The 26351-nt window shown below is 42.4% G+C and overlaps 1 protein-coding gene across 1 annotated transcript in view; it reads right to left on the bottom strand.

Annotated features, from left to right (window-relative positions):
* The window catches only part of cttnbp2 (cortactin binding protein 2), a 420592-nt gene that overhangs the window by 90122 nt on the left and 304119 nt on the right, over window positions 1-26351 (bottom strand). The window contains exons 8-10 of the mRNA XM_034175732.1: window positions 17878-18075; window positions 16555-16672; window positions 12569-12859 (exon numbers count right to left, since the gene is read on the bottom strand). Coding sequence (XP_034031623.1) covers window positions 12569-12859; window positions 16555-16672; window positions 17878-18075 — 607 coding nt within the window. The remainder of the gene's footprint in view (window positions 1-12568; window positions 12860-16554; window positions 16673-17877; window positions 18076-26351) is intronic.

Here is a 26351-nt window from a genome sequence, read left to right as displayed (position 1 = left end):
TACATTTTTCCATTTATCTTTCCTTCAAATATATGAAGTTTGTCAGAGCTCTATGCTGAAAAACAGCCCTACACCATGCTGTTCCACCTCCAAACTTCACTGTTGCTATGGTGTTTTTGGGGTGATGTGCAGTGACACGTGTGGTGTTTATTATAACAACCAAAGAGTTCATGGTTTATGGTGAAATGATGTTCTTTCCACTTCCGGATTATGGCCCCAACACTGCTCACTGGAACATTGAGAAGTTTAGAAAAATAATAAGGTTGCGAAGATCTTGAGAGAGCTCTTTGTTTTTATCTATCATGAGATGTTTCTTGTGCGACACCCTGGTAATGAGACAGTTTTTTATAGGCCATCAGTTGGGACTGAACTCACTCATAGTAATTTGCACTGACGAGGGGCTGGACTGCTTTTTAATTACTGACAGATTTCAGATTTCTGGTGTCTTGGCTTTCTGTGCCTTTTTACACCTCCTTTTCCTCAGGCATTCAATTGGTGTTTTTCCTGTGTCATTTCACATTATTACACATAATATTTGTGGACATCTATGGCTCGATTTCTTAGTATGTTTGGATTACTTGGGCTGTTACTGACATCTAATGAAAATTTCATGTCAATGGCTTCTTTAGAAATATATTTACTGGGAAAAATGGTAATGCGTTCTATTGAGATCAAGACCTCTTTTACAAAGGAGACCTGGACAGTTATAAAGTTTCCAATTCACCTAACCTGCATGTCTTTAAATGTGGGAGTAAATGTGCGAGCACCCGGAGGAGGGAACCCACGCAAACAGGGGGATAACATGCAAACTCCACACAGAAAGGCCATAGGTGGGAATCGATCCCATAACATGCTGTGAGGCAACAGTGCTAAGCACTAAATCACCGTGCCGCCCAATACATACACTCAATACATATTTTACCAGATGTACCTAGTTACAGTTAGACACAATACAATCAGCAGTGCACTGTAAATTAAAGCCAACTTATCTGTTGTTGAGATAATTTCTTGATTAACATTATAAGGAATAAAAAACCATGAAAAGTAATGTGTACATTAAACAAAATGAAATATGAAACAGCACTGTGCTATTTTATTGATTACTTGATAGTTAAAAAAAATATCTGAAGTTATTTAAATTTTTCTTGCTGTTATGACAGTAACAATTAAAAACTGTGTAGCTTTATTTGGTAAAAATAAAACAGGTTGAACAATTTACAAATATAAAACGTTTACTCAACTTGACAGTGATTGATTAAACATCCTGAAGCTAACAGGCTAACATTAGCTGACAACCTTAAGCAGAGCATTAACGTCAAGTATCATTTTCAATTACTCACCTCAGACAATTTTTTTGTGTGTTGCTCAAAATCATTAATCTTGTGGTTATGACTCGCAGACTGAGAGTTAAACTCTAGTCTGAATGCTAGTGGCGGTAGCATTTCTACCCATTAGCTCCACTTAATGTATCATTACTGGAAGAAATACACAGCTCATAACTTTTAATGTCCACAACAAAGTAAACAGTTAGGAAAACAACCGTGCAGTCCCCAAAAATATGATTAATAAACTCTAAAAACAAAATAACCCTTCTTCTTCTTTGGAGATTATTGGTGGCTTGCAAACCAACAAGGCACTTGACTGCCACCACCTGTTTAGGCGTGGACCTGAATGGAACTGAATGAATGGAGTCTGATGTATGCTATCAAAAATACCCAGGAAATGTTTACCACGTGAGCAAAAACCCGGATTTACAGGAAAACTTTCATCACTGAACAATGTAAAGTTCCAAAATGAAACTGAGATGTTTAGAAATGCTGTAGTAGACAAGCTTGAATCTTTGACTGGAATGGGTTGCTTGACGGGAGGACGTTTCCTTCTGCTACAGATCTGCTACAAAACGCTTGGGAAAGTTATGAAGATAATGTTAAATTGTAATGGGGGGGGGGGGGTATCTGTAGGTAAATCAAATGAGAAATCAAGAGTCTGGCCTTGTGGCTCAGCTCTTTCCTCACCATCACAGACCTGGCAGTCAGGTAGTTTCTGGTACAGATCTGGGATCCTTTACTGTTGATTGGTGAAGATATGTGCTCGTTCAAGTGCTTTCTTCATTACATATGTAAAATATTTCTTGAAATTTCTTTAAAAAGTGAAATACTGCAACATTTTTGGTTAGTGTTTCACAGGAAAAATTTTATAATGTGGTCTTATGAAAGTGAAGTCATACATCATTGGACAGAGGGACACCCAGGCTGGACAACATATTGCCTCAGAACATCCTTTCAAAGAGCAATGAACTTTGAATTCTCAAGAATATTTAACAGTGGAACTGAAATGTGAATAAAAAAATGTCCTAAATAAATCAATAAAATGTCCATCAATGACACATATTTCCAAAGGGTGGTATGAGCTCATGTCCCTTAGTGACTGAACTAATGGGCCATTAACTTTCCATAAGATGGGCCCTTCTCAGACATCAATGGGCTGATGCAAAATGAAATAAAATAAGTATTTCAAGGTTTTTTATGTTTATCTACTGTAAGAGCCAAATCAAGTTAAAGTTAAATGTGAGCCAAATTTTGTATTTCATAATTTTATATTACATTTCATGTCAATGTGTAAAAAATGTTTAAAAGGTTAAGAAGATGAATAATGGATGAACACAGAATCTGCTCTTTTGTTCAAATCTTACTTACAGTAGCTTTAATTGAGTGAGCAGCAGCGAGCTGAAAAGCGTCAGACATTCTCAACTTAAAATAAATTTCAAAATAACAAAAACTACTATTTTTAACCTGCTTAACCATAGTCATTTCCAAACACCACAGTGGCTGACACAGTGAGCCAAATGTGGCCTGTGGGCCCCACACTAAGCAGAACTGCTTAAATACATCACAGCTACAGAAAGACAGGAGGAGACATTTAGAATGTAACCACTGTGAAAGAATCAAAATAACATTTCATTTTTTTGGTTTTACAGCTTTGTTTAAAGGGGATAGAGAATCAGAATCATCTTTTTCATGTTTTTGGTGTTAGTTCAGAGTCTCCCCGCTGTGGGGAATACACACAAAGTGCCAGCAAGTGTCAGAACCTCTGTTTCAAGTATTTCTCCTTTTTTGAATTGCCGCCAGAAAACAGGCCAATCCGTTTTTGAGAGAAAAGTTACGTCACTTTTTCACCAATAGCCCCCCCCCCCCCCCCCCACACACACACACACCCACCCCCTTTCACACACGCCCCTTCGAAATTAATTATTCATAAGGTTGTGCCCACCCATTCCTACCACTGGAAGAGGAGCAATGGCGAGCTACAGGTGTGCCTTCCCAGGCTGTCATAGCGGACTACGATCTTTACATATTCTTCCAACGGAAAGCAATGTACACGATCAATGGCTTTTATTCATTTTTAACCACATCCCCAGGACATACAATCGCGACTATTTCTTTGCTCTGCACATTTCACAGAGGACTGTTTCACAAACCTTGCACAATTTCGAGCTGGCTTCAGTCGGCATTTAATACTCAGTAGAGGGTCAGTTCCAACTTTGCGACAAAATCAACCCCAGCACAGCCTGTAAGTATCACATTTTCTGTTGTTTTAAATTTGTTTTTAAATTTATTTCGGATCTTTTTTTTTTATCATTATTATTTTGTGACTGGACTTTATGTCACAGTCAGCCTCTGGCTGACTTCATGTTGGTGGGCGAGGAACAAGATTTATCACTCAACAGCAATGTTGAAATGTGATCTGTTAAATAAGTTAGTGAAGATTACTGTCGTCTCGTTTTCTCTACAACGCGCTCAACTTTTGTTCAGAATCAGCTTCTTATCACTGGTAACGACGCAGATTTCCTCTCACTCAAACCCGCAGCTTCACAGTGTTTTAAACCGTCATCCACAGACTTCAATAGCGCCACAAGTGCAGCAAAACGAGACGAGTCATTGGATAAATGCTGGGCTTTGTCCCGCCCATCGGAGGCTCTGCGTGTCTGGGGGTCTATGGGACAGTGGGCGGTCCTCGGCTGGCTCGGACGCCCAGCTTCTGCATGATGATTGGATGATCTGTCTGAGGATGAATCCATTTTTGATTGACAGTGAAATGAGCGAATCAGCGATCATTTTCATTCTGTTCTGAGTTGAACCGGAGACTTTCCTAATCCTCTTAGCAGCATTTTCAGTGAGAGCAAGGGCAGCCAATCAAACAACAGCAACCGATCAGTGCCAACACCTACTTGCATTTCATAATGAGGTTGCCAAATAAGCTCCGAAATGACGCCATTAAAAGCAAACGACGCATTCTAAACCCAGCATAGTAACATAGCTGTTTCAGAGAGCCTTTTAGGAAGGTTCTGAGCCATTACAGACCCAACCAATTTTTTTTGGGCTACATATCACATCACAGAACAAGGATTAATGCCCCATTCAACCTCTCTCTATCACCTTTAAGATGGTCTCTCTCTCTCTGTGTGTCACACACACACACACACACACACACACACACACACACTACCCCAAGAATTTAAACTCATCTACCTTCACCACCTCTACTCTTTGCAACCTCAGGATTCCCAATCATGCTCCCTCTCTTTCACCCATAGATGGCATCTTACTCCTCCTGACTTTCATTCCTCTTCTCTCCAGAGCACACATGCACCTCTCCAAGCTCATCTTAACCTGCTTTCCACTCACACTACAGATCCCAATGTTGTGCAATCAATCAGTCTGTGGAGACTCTTGTCTCATCTCATTCCTCTTCAAACCTCAAATAAGGTATCATATACTGATCTACTCATCTCACTGCTGTCACACTGTCCTTACACATATCCTGCACCACCCTCACACATCTCTGCATCTCCAAACTTCCTCATACAATAATGACACAGGGCCATATGCACAATACACAAGCTACCAGGTGTTCTAAAAACTGGCATGAAAGGTTTTTAGTGACTGCTTTAAAATGACAGAAACAGGCGTGTCCTAGCTTCACAAAGGGGCGTGCCTAAATGCCTCTTTCACAAACTGTGTGGGCGTGTCACACCATGGAAATGGGCTCAGTGGGCGTGTCCCACAGAGTACATGTCTCAGGTGTCTAAAACAAGCTGTTTCCAGCTCAGGTTCGGCACACAGCGGCAGTTTGCACGTCGATTACTTTTAAATTTATTTCATTTATATAGCGCCAAATCACAACAAAGTTGCCTCAAGACGCTTCACACAGTCGCAGTGGCAGCTCACAATGATTCACATGAAACTTCAAAATATTTTCCTGTAAAAGTCTGGCACAATGTCATTTTGAATATTAGCCTCCTTTAATCAACATTTATTGTGTCAACATGCAGCAGACTGCTCGGACATTTCAGAACATTAGCATTAGCATTAACATTAGTGACCACGGGAAGAAAACTTTCACACCATATTCAGGGAACTTTGTTACTCCGTACTTCAAATAAAAAGTGTGGGTTTTGTTTGGGGGATTTCCACACGTGACAGCAGAATATAAATGAGACGCACACAGCAGACAGTCTGCACTTTGATCCTGGCTGACACACAAGGCCAACAGTTTCTCCTAAAGTGACATCTTTCGCCTCATCCTCACCATCTCATCCATTATGCATCACTCCTCCACATGTTTTTCTTTTTCATCACCCTCCAAAAAACAAACACAGCCAGCCTGTCTGTGTGAGAGAGGGTGAATATTAAACATGCAACCGAGAGATGACAGAGGAGAGCAGGAGAGGGGAGGAGAATGGAGAAGAGTGAAAAGGAGGAGAGAGCAGAAGAGGAGAGAAGAGAGGAGAAGACAAAAGAAAAGATGACAACACAGCAGAGAAAAGATGAGAGGAGAGGAGACAAGAGAGTAGATGAGAGCAGAGGAAACGTCTTTGATGTTTGAGGTCAAGGTCATCAGTCTGGACTCGGCGAGCTGCACATATCCAGCTCACTGAGTCCATGGTGGACTTCACTGACATCAATCAGTCCTGTAGCATTTGGACAATCTGTGTGGATTTGGCAGATATCACAAACTGAGTGACTGTGAGACAACCAGTGAGGGAAGCCACCAAGAAACACTGACTGCCCTGAAGCACCTACAGGCTTCTGAGCCTGTGGTTGGAGAAGCTGCATAGTGAAACTTTTGTCTTTTGTAAGACTGGCACAGTGAAGAATTTTTTTTTCCCCTTTTTTAAAGATGTGAACTTTGAAGGGCAGCACGGTGCCTTAGTGGTTAGTACTGTTACCTCACAGCCAGAAGGTCCTGGGTTTGAATTTAAACGGGTCCATTCTGTGTGGAGTTTGCATGTTCTCCCCGTGTTTGCTTTGACTTCCTCCCACTTCCAAAGACATGCAGGTTAGGTGGACTAGTGACTACACAGGTGTGAGCGAGAGAGTGAACGTGTTTGTGTTCATGTGTTGGTCCTGCAACAGACGGACTAACCCTAACCCTTCATATTTCAAGGAGCAATGTTCTAGTCAAATATGTGAAACATATTCTGAAAGCTGACATTCTTCTGAACATTCTGATATGAAACACATGGGCACTATCTTAAGGGCCCCTTCACACATAACATGAAAGCCGCAGCACCCGGAAGAAAATCTGTGAACCAAACACGAAATGGGGACCACGAAACAGTGCACCTGCTGTCGTGAGGGACACATTTTTCCAGGCGTGTACGACACACTGGCGACGGTTTTGTGCATGCTTGTGTGTGTGCACGAACACAGCGCAAGCAGCCGGAACGTGTTGCCATTACTGTGGGGAAAAAAATAACAAAACCACACACCATAAAAAAACACTGCATTTTGGGGGCGCTAGCATGCAGGCAATGGAGTAGGACGCGTGTACAGTGAGCTCCGCAAAAAGTTGTAATTTAAGTCTTATGATTTGGCATTCTGACTCGAAGTGTGCCACTGCAGAATCATCATAGACGCAGTTGGATTATATGAGACAGCTTTTGTTTTATAAAATGGCCAGCAGCCTGCGAAAGTACAAGTACAAGGGCTCTTCCAATGAGACCAACAATGACACAGCTAGCAGTATAGCTAGCTCTTGCACTCGCATGCTAACTGAGCCCGGAACCCCTGCGGACCCTCCAAGCGACTCTGCTGATATGTTATCAGCAGAGGTGATGGTCTGGTGGTTAAGGTGTTGGGCTTGAGTCCAGAATATCATGGGTTCAAATCCCCGCCTGAATGCAAAATCACTAAGGGCTCTTGGGCAAGGCCTTTAATCCCCTATTGCTCCCGGTGTGTAGTGAGCACCTTGTATGGCAGCACCCTGACATCGGGGTGAATGTGAGGCATAATTGTAAAATGCTCTGAGCGTCTGATGCAGATGGAAAAGCGCTATATAAATGCGGTCCATTTACCATTTTACCATTTATCTGAACACCACAAACAATCTAACCTGGCAGATTTAAAAATGGAATTGCTGGCGTTCATCAAAACTGAAATTACTGAACTTTTTCGAAGGGAAGTGACAAAGGTGATCACAAACGAGATCAAAGGAGTCAAATCTCAGTTGCAATCGGTAAAGTGGGAAATAGCTAACAATACTGGAGCTCTTCGATCAGAATTGGACACAGTCAAAACTACGGTGGCAGGTATGGAAATCGGGCTCTCTGACTGCTCAGATGACAACGTGGACCTGCAAGTCAAGGTTCAAAAATTGGAGAAACCTGTGGTGACTCTGCAGGAGAAATGTGTGGACATGAAGGGGCGTATGCGTAGGTCAAATATCCGCATGTTGAATGTGGCCGGAGAATTCTCGTGCACACCAATATCTGTGTCCAGGTTACTGAAAGACGTGCTGAAGATGGATAAGGACGTGCTGATTGACAGGTCACATCGCACTTTACAAGCTAAAAGAGCAGATGGCAAACCCAGAGTGATCATCTCTAAGCTGCACTACTTTCAAGATTGTGTTGACATCCTCTGTCGAGTACAAGAAGATAGTCCACTCCACTACAATGGCTCACCCATCCTTATCTTTCCTGACTACCCACCCAGCGTTGCCCGTGCAAGGCTAGCGTTTAACGACGCTAAGAAACTTCTTCAAGGACGGCAGGAGGTGCGCTATGGGCTCCTCTATCCCACACGGCTGCGGATCACCCACAACAACGGCACAGAAGTAATTTTCGACAACCCAACAGAGGCTATGAGGTACATCCAGGAGAACATTGTGCAAAGACAGACCAAATGAATGCTGGTAAAACTGCCCCATCAAATGCCTTTATTTTTTTTAGTGTATAATTACAGCCTTGTTGCAGAATTATATGATCGAAATGCATAACTCATTTCTGACCACGGGGCTCGTTCATAATATCTGTCTCTACTGTTTAAGCCTTAAAAGTTGTATTCCTGTTTGATTTGTGACACACTCACCATAATATCATTCAATTATTAATGCCTTTTTAAAATTTATTTATTTATTTTTTAAGTATTTTTCTTTACTTTAATTTTTTTTCATATTGATAAAAGGACTTAACATTTTTCATTATATTCAACCTTTATGTGGAGCCTTCTGTGAAGCTAGAGTTCTGATAAACGTGCAATGTGTGAATTTTGTTGTAACGGGTTTCTTTATCACCATGTTCTTGTTGGTGACTTTTGAGGTTGGGAACCTGTTGCATTCGGAAGATTCAGACGGCTTTCGGTGGCTTTTCATTCGTGTGACTATCCGAGAAAATGTGGATGAGCTGGGCATGTCACAACATGTCCTGTGAGGCTTCAACACGAAGGCGCTTTTTCTGCGCCATCAGCTTTGTGCCGAAGCCATCGGCATGAATTTCGCTGCAACTCTTTTCATGGCAAAATCTTCTGTCACAGTGGAATGTGCTGAAAAAGTGCTGATGTCCACCTCTTCCGCAATTTCTCGGATAGTCACACGATGGTCCCGCATCACCACATCGTTCACTTTGGAAATGATCTGGTCATTTTAGCATGTTGATGGCCGACCGGAGCGCAGCGTGCTCTCCACCATTGTGCGGCCATCTTTAAACCAGTTGTACCGCTCCTTAATCTGTGTGATGCCCATAGGATCATCACCGAAAGCTGCCTGAATATTCCAAATGGTTTCCACCTGGCTGTCGCCCAGTTTCTGGCAAAATTTGATGCAGTTGCGCTGCTCCAGTCGTTCCGCCATTTTCCTTGTAAAGAAAATCCAACAAGATACTCCACCCATCCTCACACAAAGGCTACTTACAAGCAAATGATGCAATCGACAGGCGTGAAAAAATTCACGCATGCGCACGAAGGTTCAAGGTTGGCTCATGCAAGCACACGTGATTCAAATCCATCAGATTTTTGAAAAAAATAAAAAAGTCGTATACTTTTCTAACAGACCTCGTATTTCAGTCTGTATCCATATTTTTAACAAAAACATTTTTCTCAAATATACACGTTAGTCTCATCCTATACATTGGGGGAAATAAGTATTTGATCCCCTGTCAGTTTTGCAGGTTTTCCTACCTACAAAGAATTGAGACATCTATCATTTTTATCATAGGTACACTTCAACTGTGAGAGACAGAATATAGAAAAAAATCCAGAAAATCCCATTGTATGATTTTTAAATAATTAATTTACATTTTATTGCATGAAATAAGTATTCGATCCCATAGAAAAACAGTTTAACAATTGGTACAGAAGCATTTGTCTGCCATTACAGAGGTCAGACGTTTCCTGTAGTTCTTGACCAAGTTTTCACACACTGCAGCAGGGATTTTGGTCAACTCCTCCATACAGATGTTCTCCAAATCTTTCAGGTTTGGAGTTTCAGCTCCCTCCAAAGATATTCTATTGAGTTCAGGTCTGGAGACTGGCCAGGCCACTCCAGGACCTTGAAATGCTTCTTATGGAGCCCCTCTTTAGTTGCCCTGGCTGTGTGTTTGGGGTCATTGTCATGCCACGACCCATCTTCAATGCTCTTAAGCCCCTGTCACAGTGGCGTATTCGTAGAGCTGCTCATTACAGCATATCATCTATCGTCTCTCTCTCTCTCTCTCTCTGTGTGTGTCACATAGAGGACACAGAGGACAAATTCACATGTTACGTCAGGTCCGGGATGCAGTGGAGGTGACCAGGGGGTGGAAGGTGGGTGTCAGAGGGACTGGAGGGCTGGATGCTGGAGACGTGGAGGGCCAGCAGCAGGCAGGGGGGCAGGCGTGGAGGAGCCAAAATGGTTAAAGTAGCTTTTTAGCTCCTCTGCGAACCGAGAATCTCCATCTGCAGTCCTGCTGGCACCCTGCCCAAATCCGGAGGCGGTCTTGAGGCATCTCTACACGTCTCTGACATTGTTCCGGGCCAGCTGCTCCTCCATCTTCCCTCCATACACCTTCTTGGCTGCCTGGATCTTCCACTGGAGCTCCTGTTGGACTCTACGCTGCTCCTCTCTGTCTCCCGAGTTTAAGGCCCTCTTCTTCTGGTTCATCAGGACCTTCAGCTCGGGAGTCACTGGACAGTGGTCAGCTGGGAGGCAGCTTGCTGTGCTGTAAGCGCTCAGATGCAGCTGGCTGCTCCCCATCTGTACATACAAATCAGCAGTTCATGCAAGTGTGCTCCCCCCCCACCCCCGACAAGCGTGATACACACGCATATTTGATTTTACTACTTGTCTACATACTAAATTACCTATACTACAATCTTCTCCTGTGATGTCTTATCCTTCTTATGTCTTATTATTTATTATATTATATATACCTTTTTCTTAAGCTGCTTGGGTGGGTAGGGAGAGTTCCCATGGGATAAAAAAGCTTTTTAACCTACCATCCCTGGTTCTCAAGACCAGGCACCTAAGTGACTCTACTCTACTCTTTTCTACTCTCCTATTTTACTCTTCGTTTTTAGATATTTAGATATACCTTTGTATACTGGCATAGTTCCACCTTAGAAGTGGAATATAATATATAAGAAATACCTTACTGAATTTTCATGCATGGCACATGGGTTGAGGGGGGAGCTGACACTCTGGCATGCCACATGTGTGTTGCTTTGCAACTCCACAGTCGTGCGGGCAGTTATACACATTTTGCATCCAGCTGAAAAGTGGTCGTCTGCTCACTGTTTTCGTGCTAACAGCGCGAATGGCTACACATTTCCTAAGTGCTCCGTGAGTGGTACTGCATTTTCACGTGTGTCACGTGGAATTTGGCCGACACCTGCCGCGAGAGGGATTGAATGGGCTCTCACAGGGCACTCTCTGTCTTTCAGCCACTGGTGTGCGCAAATAGTTGTAGCGACAGGTGTACAGGTGATAGGTGAAGGCACGGAAAAATCGAGAAAACATAGCTAGGCCACAGATGTAACAACCAATACCTTGAAATGTCATATTCTAACAATGAGTACGACATGCACATCCTCTGATGACTTTCATTATCAGTTTATCTGATCAGATGAAATGATTGTTCATTTATTGTCTCCCATAAGTCTATGATTTTCATTTGACTGTATGGTTTGATGAAGGTCAGTCAGGTCTGGGACCATTTGCTTTATCATGTGTGCCCACACCCACCACACTACAGAACAGTCTTAGGTCCTGGATGGCAACCACCCAGACAGGCAACCATTCCAACCCCACTTATTAAATGTTACCGCCTATCTGCTGCAGTAAATGTGAGCAGCCCCTTGACCTTCTCCAGCTGCTGCTGTCCTCCACACTAAGGCAGCTGCAAGCTGGAGCACACCCAGAGAAATGTGCTGAAATACCAACCCGAACAAAATAAAGTTCCCACTATGTTGTAAGAACGTTTATCATATGTTATCAGAACATTAGTATAAAGTTCTTGGAATGTGTCAGAGGAACGTTTTTTTGGTTTCTACTAACTTTAGCACAAAGCACAAACATTTTGAGAATATTAGGCCTATCATTCTGGGAACATTTTTAGGAAAGTTTCTTTTTGGTTCCCAGAACATTCTGGTAATGTTATGTAATATCACAGTCTAGTGCAGGTTTTCCTTACAACCAATCACCTCAGCAGGTGGGTTTGCTGATGAGCTTCTCCCCTGAACATGAACACCTGATCATCAATGAAAATCACCTGCTGAGGTAATTGGTAGAAAGGGAAATCTGCAACGTCTTGGCCCTTCATGGCACATGACTGCCCACCCCTGGTCAAGTCATTGAAAGAAATTTGGAGTAAGAAAGACAGTGAGACTAGAATTAATGTCTATTTGTCAAATATCCCTCAAGTTGTCAATATATAAACAAACGTTATGAAAATGTTCTCGAAATGAAGTGTTTGTGGTAAACAGACATAACTCTTGACAATCAAAATAAATTTCCTATACCCGCTTACTGCAATTAAGGGCCGGGGGCCTAGAAATCAACATGCTGTCCTCAGTGGCCATACTGAGTAATGGACAACAGCCATTTTCAGAAGGAACTTTCCACTATACACCTGCAAGTCATGGTTTCAATCACACAAGGTGTTCTTCAGTTATACTGTTGAAATAAAAGGTTTACAGATTGATGCATGGGGTGAAAACATAATGCCCCCCCCCCCCCCCCCCGCAACTACTTTGACAGGACCATAATAATAAATAAACAACAGCACAGCAACAAAAACTAGATCTCTACTTGCCAATAAGGATGGAAGCGATGCTAGCTGGGCCAAGGCCCAGTGGGAGGTGCTGTGCATCCTCTGTGGTCTGCTGAGACTCTCCGCAGAGAAACTGGAGATAGGAGGTGAGGGTGTGGCCAAGGGCGTCGGCCAGCTGAGCCCAGCCTGTTGAGTGGTCAACAGAAATCCTGCCCAGGATTAGCTGGCCACCTTCACCTCCTGTCGCCCGCTCTTCCATTGCCTCCACAGGACACATAGAGCCCAGTCCTCCTCCACCAGGACACTGCAGACGCACCAGGACCCGGTACGAGTCTGGGGATTGGAGGGTACAAAGATGAGGTCATTTACATTTGTGGAAAAAAAAAAAAAAGGAAACAGTGTATGTCCTGATGCTTCAAGTTTTCCAGGAATACCTAATAATGCTGTTTGGGGGGTCGCAGGAAGGGGAGCCGAACCCAAGCAATCACGTCACCTTCAGTGCTAATGTTGCCATGTTGGCGAATAAAATTGATACTGGATCCACTCGGCAAACAAACTGGCCAAATGTGATCAGATTACAACCACAAGTACAAACCAGCTCATCTTAAAATATGTTCAACACTTTGACATGAGGCAAAGGAACAAACGCAGCAAAATGTTCACTAGCCAGGTGGCAGGATCCACACAGTCTGCCTCGACACAAATCACAGTTTGGTAATGAGCGCATACACTGACTTCTGAAAACAGAAGTGCCATCCCAAAGACATTAAGGATTACACTAGATTTTAAAACGCAGTGGACCAGAACACATCCACAACTAGATGTGGATGCGTAATCCATGTTACCTAGCAGCAGTCAGTTAGCAAATGTTGTGTCAAAAAACAAAACAAAACAAAAACAAGCTGTCAAAAATATTAAAATGCTGATTTATCTTCAAGTCTGCTGTGTGAATATGCTAAATCACCGCTGCTAGGAGAGTGCCAGTGTGGATTTCTTTACACCAGAGACACGGCGCCCCAAACACAGCCGTATGGACCGAGTGTTAGAACCATTACTTACAGTGTTCACAGCAACACTGAAACAGTACGTTAGTGCAAGTTTCTCTAGTACATGGCTGTCACAACAGTACACACCAAGAATTCTGTTCCATTACTGGGTCAACAGATGTACATAGGACCTGCCATTCACTGCTCCCTCGCCTTACTAACCTAAAGGATCCAGAAGGATGTTGCAATTGGCCTCATTTAATGAAGTGATCCCACATTCTCTAATTATGCATAAATGATTAGGGACTAATATTAACAGGCAAGAAATTAGAGGTTAATCGGATTTTCATTTTGGCAGCAATGTGGATCAGGAATACTATATTTGAAGAATGGCCTATAACCTTGTTTTACTTACTGCTTTTGGTCTGATTGACACTATAGGTCCGTTTTACAATCCCAGTTCCAATGAAGTTGGGACGTTGTGTAAAATGTAAATTAAAATAGAATACAATGATTTGCAAATCCTCATCAACCTATATTCAACTGAATACACCACAAAGACAAGATATTTAATGTTCAAACTGATAAACTTGATTGTTTTTGTGCAAATATTTGCTCATTTTGAAATGGATGTCTGCAACACGTTTCAACAAAGTTGGGACAGGGCAACAAAAGACTGGGAAATTTGATGAATGCTCAAAGAACACCTAATTGGAAACAGGTGAGTGTCATGATTGAGTATAAAAGGAGCATCCCTAAAAGGCTCAGCCATTCACAAGCAAAGATGGGGTGAGCATCACCACTTTGTGAACAACTGGATGAAAAAATAGTCCAACAGTTTAACAACGTTTCTCAACATTCAATTGCAAGGAATTTAGGGATTCCATCATCTACAGTCCATAATATAATCAGGAGATTCAGAGAATCTGGAGAACTTTCGACATGTAAGCAGCAAGGCTGAAAACCAACATTCAATGCCCGTGATCTTCGATCCCTCAGGCGGCAGTGTATTAAAAACTGACATCATTGTGTAAAGGATCTTACCGCACGGGCTCAGGAACACTTCAGAAAATTGTTGTCACATAACACAATTTGTCGCTACATCTACAAGTGCAAGTTAAAACTTTAGCATGCAAAGCGAAAGTCACACATCAACAACATCCAGAAATCCCGCCGCCTTCTCTGGTCCCAAGCGCATTTGAAATGGACAAACGCAAAGTGGAAAAGTGTGCTGTGGTCTCATGAGTCCACATTTCAAATTGTTTTTGGAAATCATGGACGTTGTGTCCTCCGGACAAAAGAAAAAGACCATCCAGACTGTTACCAGCGCCATGTTCAAAAGGCAGCATCTGTGATGGTATGGGGGTGCACTAACACACCCCCATACCATCACAGATGTGTAAGTTGCCCATGCTATGGGCAACTTACACATTTGTGATGGGACCATCAATGCTGAAAGGTACATCAATGTTTTGGAGCAATACTTGCTACCATCCAAGCAACGTCTTTTTTATGGACGTCGCTGCTTATTTCAGCAAGTCAATGCCAAACCACATTCTGCACGTGTTACAACAGCGTGGCTTCATAGTAAAAGACTGCGGGTACTAGACTGGCCTGCCTGCAGTCCAGATCTGTCGCCCATTGAAAATGTGTGGCACATTATGAAGCGCAAAACACGACAACGGAGACCCCAGACTGTTAAACAACTGAAGTCATACACGGAGCAAGAATGGGAAAGAATTCCACCTACAAAGCTTCAACAATTGATGTCCTCAGTTCCCAAACTCTTATTGAGTGTTGTTAGAAGGAAAGGTGATGTAACACAGTGGTAAACATACCACTGTCCCAACTTTTTGAAACGTGTTGCAGTCATCCATTTCAAAATGAGCAAATATTTGCACAAAAACAATAAAGTTTATCAATTTGAACATTAAATATCTTGTCTTTGTGGTGTATTCAATTGAATATAGGTTGAAGAGGATTTGCAAATCACTGTATTCTGTTTTTATTTACATTTTACACAATGTCCCATCTTCATTGGAATTGGGGTTGTATGATGTGAGAGCACTCAGAAGAACACCATGAAGTCTGCACTGTGTTCTAGAAGTTTTAATAAACCGAGCAGGGACGTGGTCAAAGGCCATACTATGTCAGGATTATGTTCCTGCTATGTTCTTACAAGCGTCTAACATGTTCACACTAAGTTCTAACCATGCGCACAATCACCCAAGTATTATTGAAAAATTCTTACTAAGATCAATCAGACTGCACTACGCAGTTACCATGTGCTGCCCACATTCTCACTCTCCTGTCCCGTTCAATACTGCACCTCATGCTATGCTTTTTTCCAATCTGCAAGTTTTCTTGTGTCTACATCTAGGATCAACAATAAATTACAGTCAGATAAACAGTTCTTCTGCCAAACATGCCAGTATTAAACATACACTCACATATGCTTGAGGTGGACAGGTGGGATTGCAAGCAGCCATATGTTTTGAAGTGAACCTCAATTTGTATGAGGAGGTGGAGGGGAATTTTTTTTAAAGGGTGTGTGGCTGTCATGTCTAAAGCTGGGTGGTTTTCAGCAGCATGAACAGTGACATGAACATTTCTCAAAGTAGTCCATATGGAGACACAGCTTGATGTGGCTGCTGAGGGAGACCGTCTGCACCATGGCTGTTCTACATCAATGAAGATCATACTATGTTTCAGTTACATCATTACTACAACCTTTTTAAGTTCTTACTGTGTCCTGATTCAACCACATCCTCACGACATATTCTTTGAACATGTCCAAAGTTAGACCATGTCCTCCTCGTCCATGGAGACCACACCATGTCCTTATCGATTTCTGCTGCAGTCCTACTACACTGCACAAGCTCTTCCTGCACCCACCCAATATTATGTGGATGTAGTGGAGGTGTGACGGGGTGTAAACCACTACATATTGTCACCATTTCCTTCTTGGGTTTTGAAGCAACTGAGTAACCACCCCCCAGTTTTAAACATTTTTTTAGCTTGTTGACAGATGAAGGAACTCACAGAGGTTTTCTAGAAGATCTTTGCAGTCATCTGTTGCCACGTCATGAATGGTGCGATTACATTTATCCCTGCAGTCGATGTCTTGTTCAGTGTTGCTGCACAACACCTCCAGACACTCCTACACACACACACACACACACACACACACACACACACACACACACACACACACACACACACACACACAGAGAGCACAAATAAAGGGGAATGAAAAAACAAAGGGAGGTAGATCTGAGTGTGTACTCACACACGCTTTGTGTTTGTGCTGTGTAAGCACCTATCGATGAGTGAGTGGCCATCATTAATATTCCAGTCACAGACTCGGGCCAGACAAGACACTTGAATAAGACAACTGAAGCCAACAAAAACAAGTGTCCCATTAGTGTGCTGCTGTGGACACTGATGACAGTGTCGGACTTCTACAGGAAACTACCGAATGTCGGAGTAGGATCGGATGAAACGTTTGCATGCTCCTCTTCTGGAATAAGATTTCTTTCAATTCAGACACCCAGGGTCAGTGGTGATGTCATAGTTTGATCGATGCTGCATTCTACACATCCAAAATGTCCTCCTCAGTGACATCAGTATCTCCTGAGCAGTGGTGGGCACAGTTCCGCTAATCCACTATCTGCTAATTATCAAAGCTAACATTTTCATTAGCGGATTAGCTTTCCACATAACTTTGAAAACCATCAGTGGACGAGTTAGCTTCCGATAAATTTAGTTCCGATAACTTTTAGACTGCCAACATATTTTTGTGGGCTTAGTGAAAGTCTGAAATTAAAGATTTTAGTGTCTGTCTGTTACATGTTTTGTAGCAGACAGACAGCTATGACTGGTAGAGCTCTATCCTCTGCAGGCAGAAGACAGCTGACTACCAGAGAGAAAGGAAGAGGGAGGGAAGGGGGGAAAAAGATCATTTCTCTTCAAACTATACAGACCTGCTGGTCATTTCACTGGAGTCGTGCACAGGCATACAGTTTTGACTTATGGTTATAATTTTAAACAAACTAATTCCAGACAAGTTATTGAAATGAACATCCCATCTGTCATTTTATAAAGTGAAAATATCAGCTATATGTTTTAGTTTTAAAGTAATGCACTAATTTTGAAGGTTTTAGTGTTTAGAAACACATGCCATATTGCATTATGGGTACATTAGTTTCCTGACGTCAGTGGTTGGCTGGTCGGTATAACACGTTACTGAAATGTGTGGTGGGTTTTGCAAATAAATCTGTATTTGTAAATATGTCATTTTTAGTTTAAGTGCCAGCACTTTAAAATTAATGAATGTTGTAACAGGACAAAGGTTTCTGATATCACCTTGAGGCCTTGGGCAGCAGCCATGTGAGCAGCCGTCCAGCCGTCACTGTTCGCCTGGTTGAGGAGGGCAGAGGGCAGTTTCAGTGTGCTGGAAGGGTCAAAGGTCACAGCAGGGTCACCCTGAGCTGACTGAAGGAGGAGGCACAGAGTATCCATGTGCCCTGAGCGCACCGCTGCGTGGAGAGCCGTGCAGCCGTCCTGCAGAGAGACGCACAGGCACCCCGTGAGAGACGTCGGTCCAGACGACAAGTCACCATTCTCTAACCTGACATTTATACGGTTTCTCTGTGATGTTCAATAACCTGTTCCGAGGTGCAAATACCTCCACGAAGCAGATGCACACGCAGGGATACACACTCAGCTGTCCCGCAGTCCGAAAGGTTTCACACAATTTAAACACAAAAATGCTGCATGATTGTAGCAAAGCTGAACTACAATCAGTCCTATCGTTCCAAACACTCAGTGTTCAGACTGGTTTGCACCTGGCCACAGGTTACACAGTCACACCGCCCACGGCTGCTGGGACTGCGTCACAACGCAGCTTTGCTGTAATCAAGATGTATAAAAGTCAAGCAGCCGTCTGTTTAACGGGAACATGATACCTGTAACGCTACAGCTGCGGCGTGCTCATCCGGAACAACAAAAAAATCTTAACCTCACAAACTGCTTCCTGTTCAGATGGAGAAAAAAATAATACACCAATAACGAGTGCTAACTGTCCTCTCACACTGACACCACACACTGGCTGACATTTTAATGCACCTCAAAACACGTGCATGCTAAAGAGGTCGAAACACTGAGACGGGATCCAGCCCCCCCACGACCCTAAAATGAAATAAGTGGATATATAAAATGATTGAATGGATGAATGAATAAAGAGGCTGAATACATCACGGAGGCTCAAGTAGCTTTCAGGCTAAAAGTAGAACAAAATTAGTAACTAAACATAGGAGCTCATCACCTGCTGCCACGGCAACTAACAGTGGTTGTTGAAGAAGTGCACACACATCAGTGAGTGTGCACCAATCAGACGAACAGAGAAATATGCAGCAGCAATGTGTCACATATAGTGGATATAGTGAAAAACCACTTTGTGTGTTGTTCTGCATAAATTACAGAACTGTGACGAAGCTCACAAAATACCCCACCCCCCCCAACTCTACCATACGAGTTGCTTGCAAGTCTTATACATCAGTGGTAGTAAATTGCCTGTGATGAAAGCCTCTGTACATATGAGGTGCATTCAAAAAGTATCCAACCTCTGGCTGTGAAAAACACAATTACTCACCTTGGGGTCTGAAGTCCTAATTCCCTTCGAAGCAGTCTTCTTGGGACTGCAAACACTTCTCCCAGTGGTTCTGCTATTGTTGGAAGTATTTCTGGAAGGGCTATTTTAAAATGGTTAAATGTGTGTGTGTGTGTGTGTGTGTGTGTGTGTATCCGATCAGCGCCAAAACCACACTCACGTAAAAAATGCATTCATGTGTAGATATTAACTGCACGTGTGCAAAGTTGCTGCGTGCGAGGGCCAGCAACCCCCCACTTGACGTTGATTCCTGCTCTCTTGCTTGAAACCTCTGGCAGTATGGGGGCGGGATTATGACACTATGAGGGAGGGAACTGGGTCGGCACTGGCTCTGCTGTGATTGGTCGTCTCTGGAGAGAGAGGTTTGATTGACAGCCCTCCTCTCTGACGCGGAAGTCAATCGGAGACATCAACGTTAAGCGATTATCACCTTGTTTGTGCTTAAAACTTCACTCCAGTTATCATCTATCTCAGCGACAGATCTCTGAAGCTTCTGTACAACAATCATTTCCACATAAATTCACCATTACTTCAAATTAAATTACAGAAATTCCTAAAGATCCCCTCCTGACACTGGCGCATCTGAGTCTGACTCTATACCTAATCCGATCAAAAGGAATAATGTAGTAAAACCTCTTAAATGACGTGCAAACCATGACGCCACCACCTCCCTGAAGGAGACAATGGCGTCTCCTCTTTTTTTTTCTAAGTAATTTATTTAGGTCCTGTACGAGGCAGGGGTGGTGGCCAAGTGGTTAATGTACTTGGTTTCAGTGCCGAAGGTTCCGGGTTCAAATCCCACCCCTGCCACATTTCTCCATGTAATGTGGAGTTGCATCAGGAAGGGCAGCCGGCGTAAAACCTGTGCCAATTCAACAGATCCACCTTGGATTTGCTGTGGCGACCCCGAGTGCAAACAAGGGAGCAGCCGAAGGGACTTACTATTTAGGTCCTGTACAAAATCCTGAAATAGCTGCATATATGAAAATACAAATACAAGAACATACAGGCCTTAATGAATATTATTTACAAATAATAAAAGAAAAGAGAGGAGGTGATGGTCTAGTGGTTAAGGCGTTGGGCTTAACCTCGGTTCAAATCCCACCCTGACTGGAAAGCCACTAAGGGCCCTTGGGCAAGGTCCTTAATCCCCTACTTGCTCCTGGTGTGTAGTGAGTACTTTGTATGGCAGCACCCTCACATCGGGCATTATTTGTAAAGCGCTTTGAGCGTTTGATGCAGATGGAAAAGCGCGATATAAATGCAGTCCATTTAAAATATAGAGCAACCAAACATTTACAAATCAAATTTGTCTATAAAAGAAACTAGTTTCAAAACATTATTGGATTTAATCAATGATAGAGACTTATAATTAAGTAATGACTTGGGAAAAAAACGACATTTGTGTGTGTAATGTTTGCATAGTAAAATTATATTATTAATACCAAATTCATTACAATTAATATTCCAGATCTGATGTCGGTGATGTTTAGATCGCCAATCCAAATTCCTTTAGAGACAATCCATTGTTGAAGGTCAATCCAAAAGCTTTGCACTGTTTCACACCAAAAGAAAAGAGGGTCCAGCAGGTCTTCAGTTCCAGTCTCACAAAAGCCACAGTTACCAACATCCATTTGTAATCTCTGTTTTAAAAACTCCTTAGTTGGATAAATCTTAATAATTTTAAACTGTCGTTCTTTCATCTTTGGTGAGAATGGAAATGTTAAATATTTACATTTAATCTTTTGTATTTCCTGTAATTTGCACATGTGAACTTAAAATCTACTCGTGAACGCATTTATTACGCAAGTGTGGTTTTGGCACTGATCTGACACCATACACGGGAGTCAAAGAGAACACTCAACAGAACTTTGGCCTTGCTGTGCACCTGCTGTGTTTCTTTGGTCTCAGTGATGTTGGAGGTTTTCCATGCGATGACTGAAATTTGGTTTTGGGGTCGTATCCATAAACCCATGTCTCATCACCAGTGATGACAGCGTTGAGGAAGTTGGGGTCACTGTTTGTGCATTCCAGCATGTCCTGCAAGGTGTCCAGATGCAACTGCTTCTGTTCCACCGTTTGCAGCTTCAGTATAAATTTTACTAAGACACTCTGCATGTCCAAAATGCTCCACATGCTCTATCAAAATGGAATGTACCAAACCTGTGATTATCCCCACCTCATCAGCAAGTTCTTGGATGGTGACACAACAGTCATTCATGACCAAAACCATATTCTGTCAATCACTTCCTCATTTTTACTTGAGGATGACCGACTGGAATGTGCTTCATTCTTCACTGATGTGCGCCCATTCTTGAAGCAGTCAGACGATGCTTATCAGCACTATTCTCCATGTAATGTGGAGTTCTGCTAGGAAGGACATTTGGTTTAGAGGTTGTTCCAAATCAACATACAGATCCACCTCGGATCTGCAGTGGCAACCCCGAGTGAAACAAGGGAGGGACTTACTTTACTCATGGTATCACCAAAAACCTGCTGAATCTTACACATGGTTTCGGCTTGGGTATCACAAAGCTTTTGGCAAAATTTGATGCTCAAGTCATGCCATCATATGGCAAATAACAATCCGACAGGTGCTCAGTACACATATTCACTCGAAGGATGACTGCCAGTGACTGATGCGCTCTGTGGCTGGGAACAATATACAGTACATGCATGCGCAAGAAGGTTCACTACACCTCCCCACCAAATGACAACTCGCACACTTCATTTGTGTACGTTTTATAAAATAGGGTCGGATACTTTCTGAATGCACTTCATATATGTTCAATAGGTCGTAGTAGGTTTCTGTCAGTCGTAGTCAACTATGGTATTGCACCCTTGTTGTTGTGCTTACTGCAGCTTCTTCTGTAGATGGTCAGGCCAATACGACACAGACAAATTCTTCCACACTTGGCACATTTAAAGACCACTTCTGGGTTGATGGGTTTATCTTCCCTCTTCCTATGGGAACGCCTCTACTCAACCTTGCCAGTTTTTCTTCCCCCTTCATTAGGTCTTCTTTCAGGATGCTTCAGGATGTAGTGCAGTTGTGGGCAACCGGCAGGCCTTTTCCCAGTGGCCAGTTAGCCATAGATGATATCCTTTGGGATGCACCCATCATCCATGCAGTGTACATGTCCATCCTAACCAGTGGTGGGCACAGTTCCGATAATCGATAATTATTGAAGATAAAGTTTTCATTATCGGATTATCTTTTCAGATAACTTTGAAAACCATTATCGGACTAATTATCTTCTGATAAATTTTCGTCCGAAAATTTTTAGACCAATAACGTGGTAAACAAAGGTGAACAGATGTGTAGTTCTACCCTCCACAAACAGAACAGAACTGCTTCTAGAAGAAACCGCTCTATCCTCTGCAAGCAAAGGAGAACTGGTCTCTCTCTCTCACACACACACAAATTTTTACCAAACTTATTTCAGACAAGTTATTTAAATTAACGTCTGAAGTTTTATAAAGTGAAAATATCAGATATATGTTTTAGTTTTAAATTAATGCGCTAATTTTTAAGGTTTTAGTGTGGACATGCTGTGTCCAGGTGCATTATGGGTGACAGGGTAATCTCAGTACGTTCACGACAGGAGAAATGCATTTCAGACACTCTGATCAGGCTCCACGGACAAGAGCATTAAACTCTAGTGTCTAAAACTCTCGTGAATATATTCTCTGGGTTTATAGATGTTGTTATTGTGTTTGCGTTTATTAAATTTCACGAATCTTAAACGTAGCAAGTAGCAACACAGATTATCTGGAATTTTGTTTTGGCAAATTTTCAAGATCTCTACTGCAATCTACTGGCCAGTAGGGTTCATGGCACTATTCAAACTGAAGCTGGGCAGACACTATTATATTTTCAATCACTGTACTCGGTTCCAGCTCAAACTGTACCACAGAACCACACGGTGTAAAAGTTCAGAGCGCACGATTTATGTTCTCACACACACTGTACGTTCAACGTCGGACTCGTGTTTCCAGAAGCAAAATGTAAACAGAAGCTTTTTTTTTCAAACTAAATTTACAAATACTCTCGATGGGAGACAAAGTTTAAAACAAACAAACAAACAAAAAACATTACAAGACAGGTCTGCGGTGTTTGCAGAGGCACAGTGCGAGAGGTTGGATGCTTGTAGTGCTTCAGCAATGGGATACCCTCATGACGGCCGACCAGAATATCAAACAGGTTTGATTTTCATCTGACCATACGATCGCTGATCAGGAGGTGGTTATGAGATGTTAAACACAGCTTGTTACTCCATCTATACTAAACGATGCAGGACGCGCGATTAACCTGAAACTCTGTGATATCCAAAAAATTCTCGCACAAATGAAAAATAAGCTGAAAAAGGGCGAAAACTCACACTGGCACCAGTAGATCATGGCAGTGTTCTATTTATTTTGACACTGGTTATATCAGACGGTTATCTAATTACAACCTGGCTTTTTTTTTTAATGCCTTTTTTTTTCTTTACAAATAAAAAATGGCATATTTTACAAAAGCACATTCATCTGTAAACACCAACACACGACACACCTCACATTAACGTGTTTGTTTACATAGAATGAATCAACCAATCAGTGTTACCGGAGGTACATTTTACCCAGAATGCCATCTGTCTGTGTTTGTTACAAAACTTCAGAATTAGTGCATTATTCAACATTAAAAGATATATGTTATATCTTAACTTTGCACAAATGACAGAACTGACATTAATGGAGTTATTCTATCAGTATTCATTTTATTTATACACCAAACCATAACTCAGCACTGCTTTATTTTCCAAGACCTCCGCCTGACGGCAGCACTGTGATTGAGTAGAGAGTTGAGCTTTGTGGCTCCTCTCAGTTGCTTCTGTGCTGGAACACATGTAGTAAACTAGAGCTTCCAGCAGCGGGCAGGACGCTCAAAGACAGAAGTGCTGACTCATTGCTTGGGTCTGTTGTCGCTTTTGATGCTTCCAAAAGCGATCGTCGTGTTAAAACTCAAAATCAGCTTGTTAGTAGTGGCAAGTGTACTGGTGACAATACTGGAATTTATTGGTTATTGGTTATCTATAACTTCCGATACATTTTTGGGTGGCTTATCGTTTTAGCTTTATCGAAGATAACTTTTCAGTTATCTGATTATCTGTTATCGAAGTTAATTTTTTGGTTATCTGTGCCCACCACTGATCCTAACGTAGTCTGTGTTACCTGAGTAAGGTGTACACTAAACCTGGTAAACCAGCAAGGGACAAGACATCAGAGTTGGGTATTTTATCCTTCCAGGAAGTCTCAAGGATGCGGCAGAGCCAGTGCAAGTGAAAAGAGTTTCTTCGCATGGTTTGCATATGTTGTCCAGGTTTCACTGCCATATAGGGGGATGCCAATAACGCAAGCATTGTACACAACTGCTTTATTCTTGATGGAGACTTTCTTGTTTTCACACACATGTTGTTAGTCATGAGAATGTCGATGCAGCTTTACGAATGCACTTGTTGAGTTAAGCCTACAGGGAAGAGTGTCTGTAACCGCGGATCCCAGGTAGGTGAATAGGTGGATGACGTCCAGGACATAGTGCTTAATGGTAATGGCTGGTTGTGCATCTATGTCTTGGGCCAACACATTGGGAGGTCTGAGGTCTTTGCAGGCCTGAGCAAATTGATCACTGCTGGTGATGTTGTTCACTGTGAGCTGCAACTGCAGCATCATCTACAAACAACAGGTTCCTGATGAATATTTTGCAAATTTTTAGTCCTGGCACAAGGACCACAAGAATGAACAGTCATCCACTGGACCTTGTGTGAAGGTAGACTCCTTCGGCTGAAGGGTTGGGGAGATGACACACCCTTGTTTGACTCCTCTGGAAATGTTTAAGGGTTCTAATGTGTTACTGTCATACTGGACTGTTGCTTTCATGTCATCACGAAATAACTTGATCATGCTGTGCATCTTTGGTGGACAGTTAATCTTAAGAAGGACCTGAAATAGACCCTCCATATTAACAAAGTGAAATGCCTTCGTGAGGTCGATGAAAGCAATGAAGTGTGGCCATTGTTTCTCTCTGCGCCTCTCTTGAAGCTAGTATGGGGAGAAATCATGTCCACTGTGGATCTCTTGGCCCAGAATCTGCACTACAAATCAGGATAAACATGCTCTGCTAACCTTTGGAGTCTGTTCAGGAGGATGTGAGCAAACACCTTGCCAACAATCCTGAGTACCCTTGTTCTTGTATAGTGTGATAATCTTTGCATCCTCATGCAGTGGCAACAGCAGCAAATTTTTGCAGTGTTTGATCAAATCTGGAGAAATGCCATCGTTGCCTGATGCTTTGCCAGAGGAGAGACTGTTGATAGCTTTGTGCAGTTCACCAAGTATCGGTTCTGCATTCCGCTCATCCATAATGGGCACGCACTTTTCCAAAAGCCAGGCGTAGGGCAGATCAATCTCACGTGGTGCACCAAAGAGTGTCAGTAGAAGAGATGTGTTACTAGTTGGCCCTTGAATGTTGTTGAAATAAGCCTCTCTCGCTCCAACGTGTAAAGCACTGTTACGCATATGAATGAAAGTGATCAGCGTAAGAGGGTCTCATACAATCTCACGTGGTGCACCAAAGAGTGTGAGTAGAAGAGTGGCTTCACTACTTGGCCTGTGAATGTTATTGAATAAGCCTATGGCAAGCTCTCTCGCTCCAGCAATTGACGCGTAAAGCACTGTTTACGCATATGAATTGAAGGGGTGTGAGGAGACATTTTCAGTGCAGGAACACATTCCAAAAAGAACAGTCAACTCCATGGAAGTGCAACATTTGTGATGTGGCCCTTTGTGTAACAGCAGACAGAAATTGTTTTGAGATGTGGCATGAAGACCAACAAAACGCACAGACCATTTTGGATATATTGTTCAAAATGTGCATTTGTGTTTACTGTTAGAACCTTTATTTTGTACATTCTTTTGTACAAGATCCCGAACTACCTTTATAAAGTGTCAATAGTTTGCTGTGTGTCTGGAATAAATGTGTGTGAAAATTATTTCTTCTTTATTTTTTCCTTTCTTATTTCTGATTGTAAAGCTTTATTACACTTATAAAATATCACTATAGCATATATATTCTGAAAGTACAGGTTGTCCTGAAAAAAGAGACATACTACTTGATTGTGGCATGCAG

Source organism: Thalassophryne amazonica, chromosome 8, assembly GCF_902500255.1.
Source record: "Thalassophryne amazonica chromosome 8, fThaAma1.1, whole genome shotgun sequence".
NCBI lineage: Eukaryota > Metazoa > Chordata > Actinopteri > Batrachoidiformes > Batrachoididae > Thalassophryne > Thalassophryne amazonica.
This window is presented reverse-complemented; position numbering and strand designations above follow the sequence as displayed.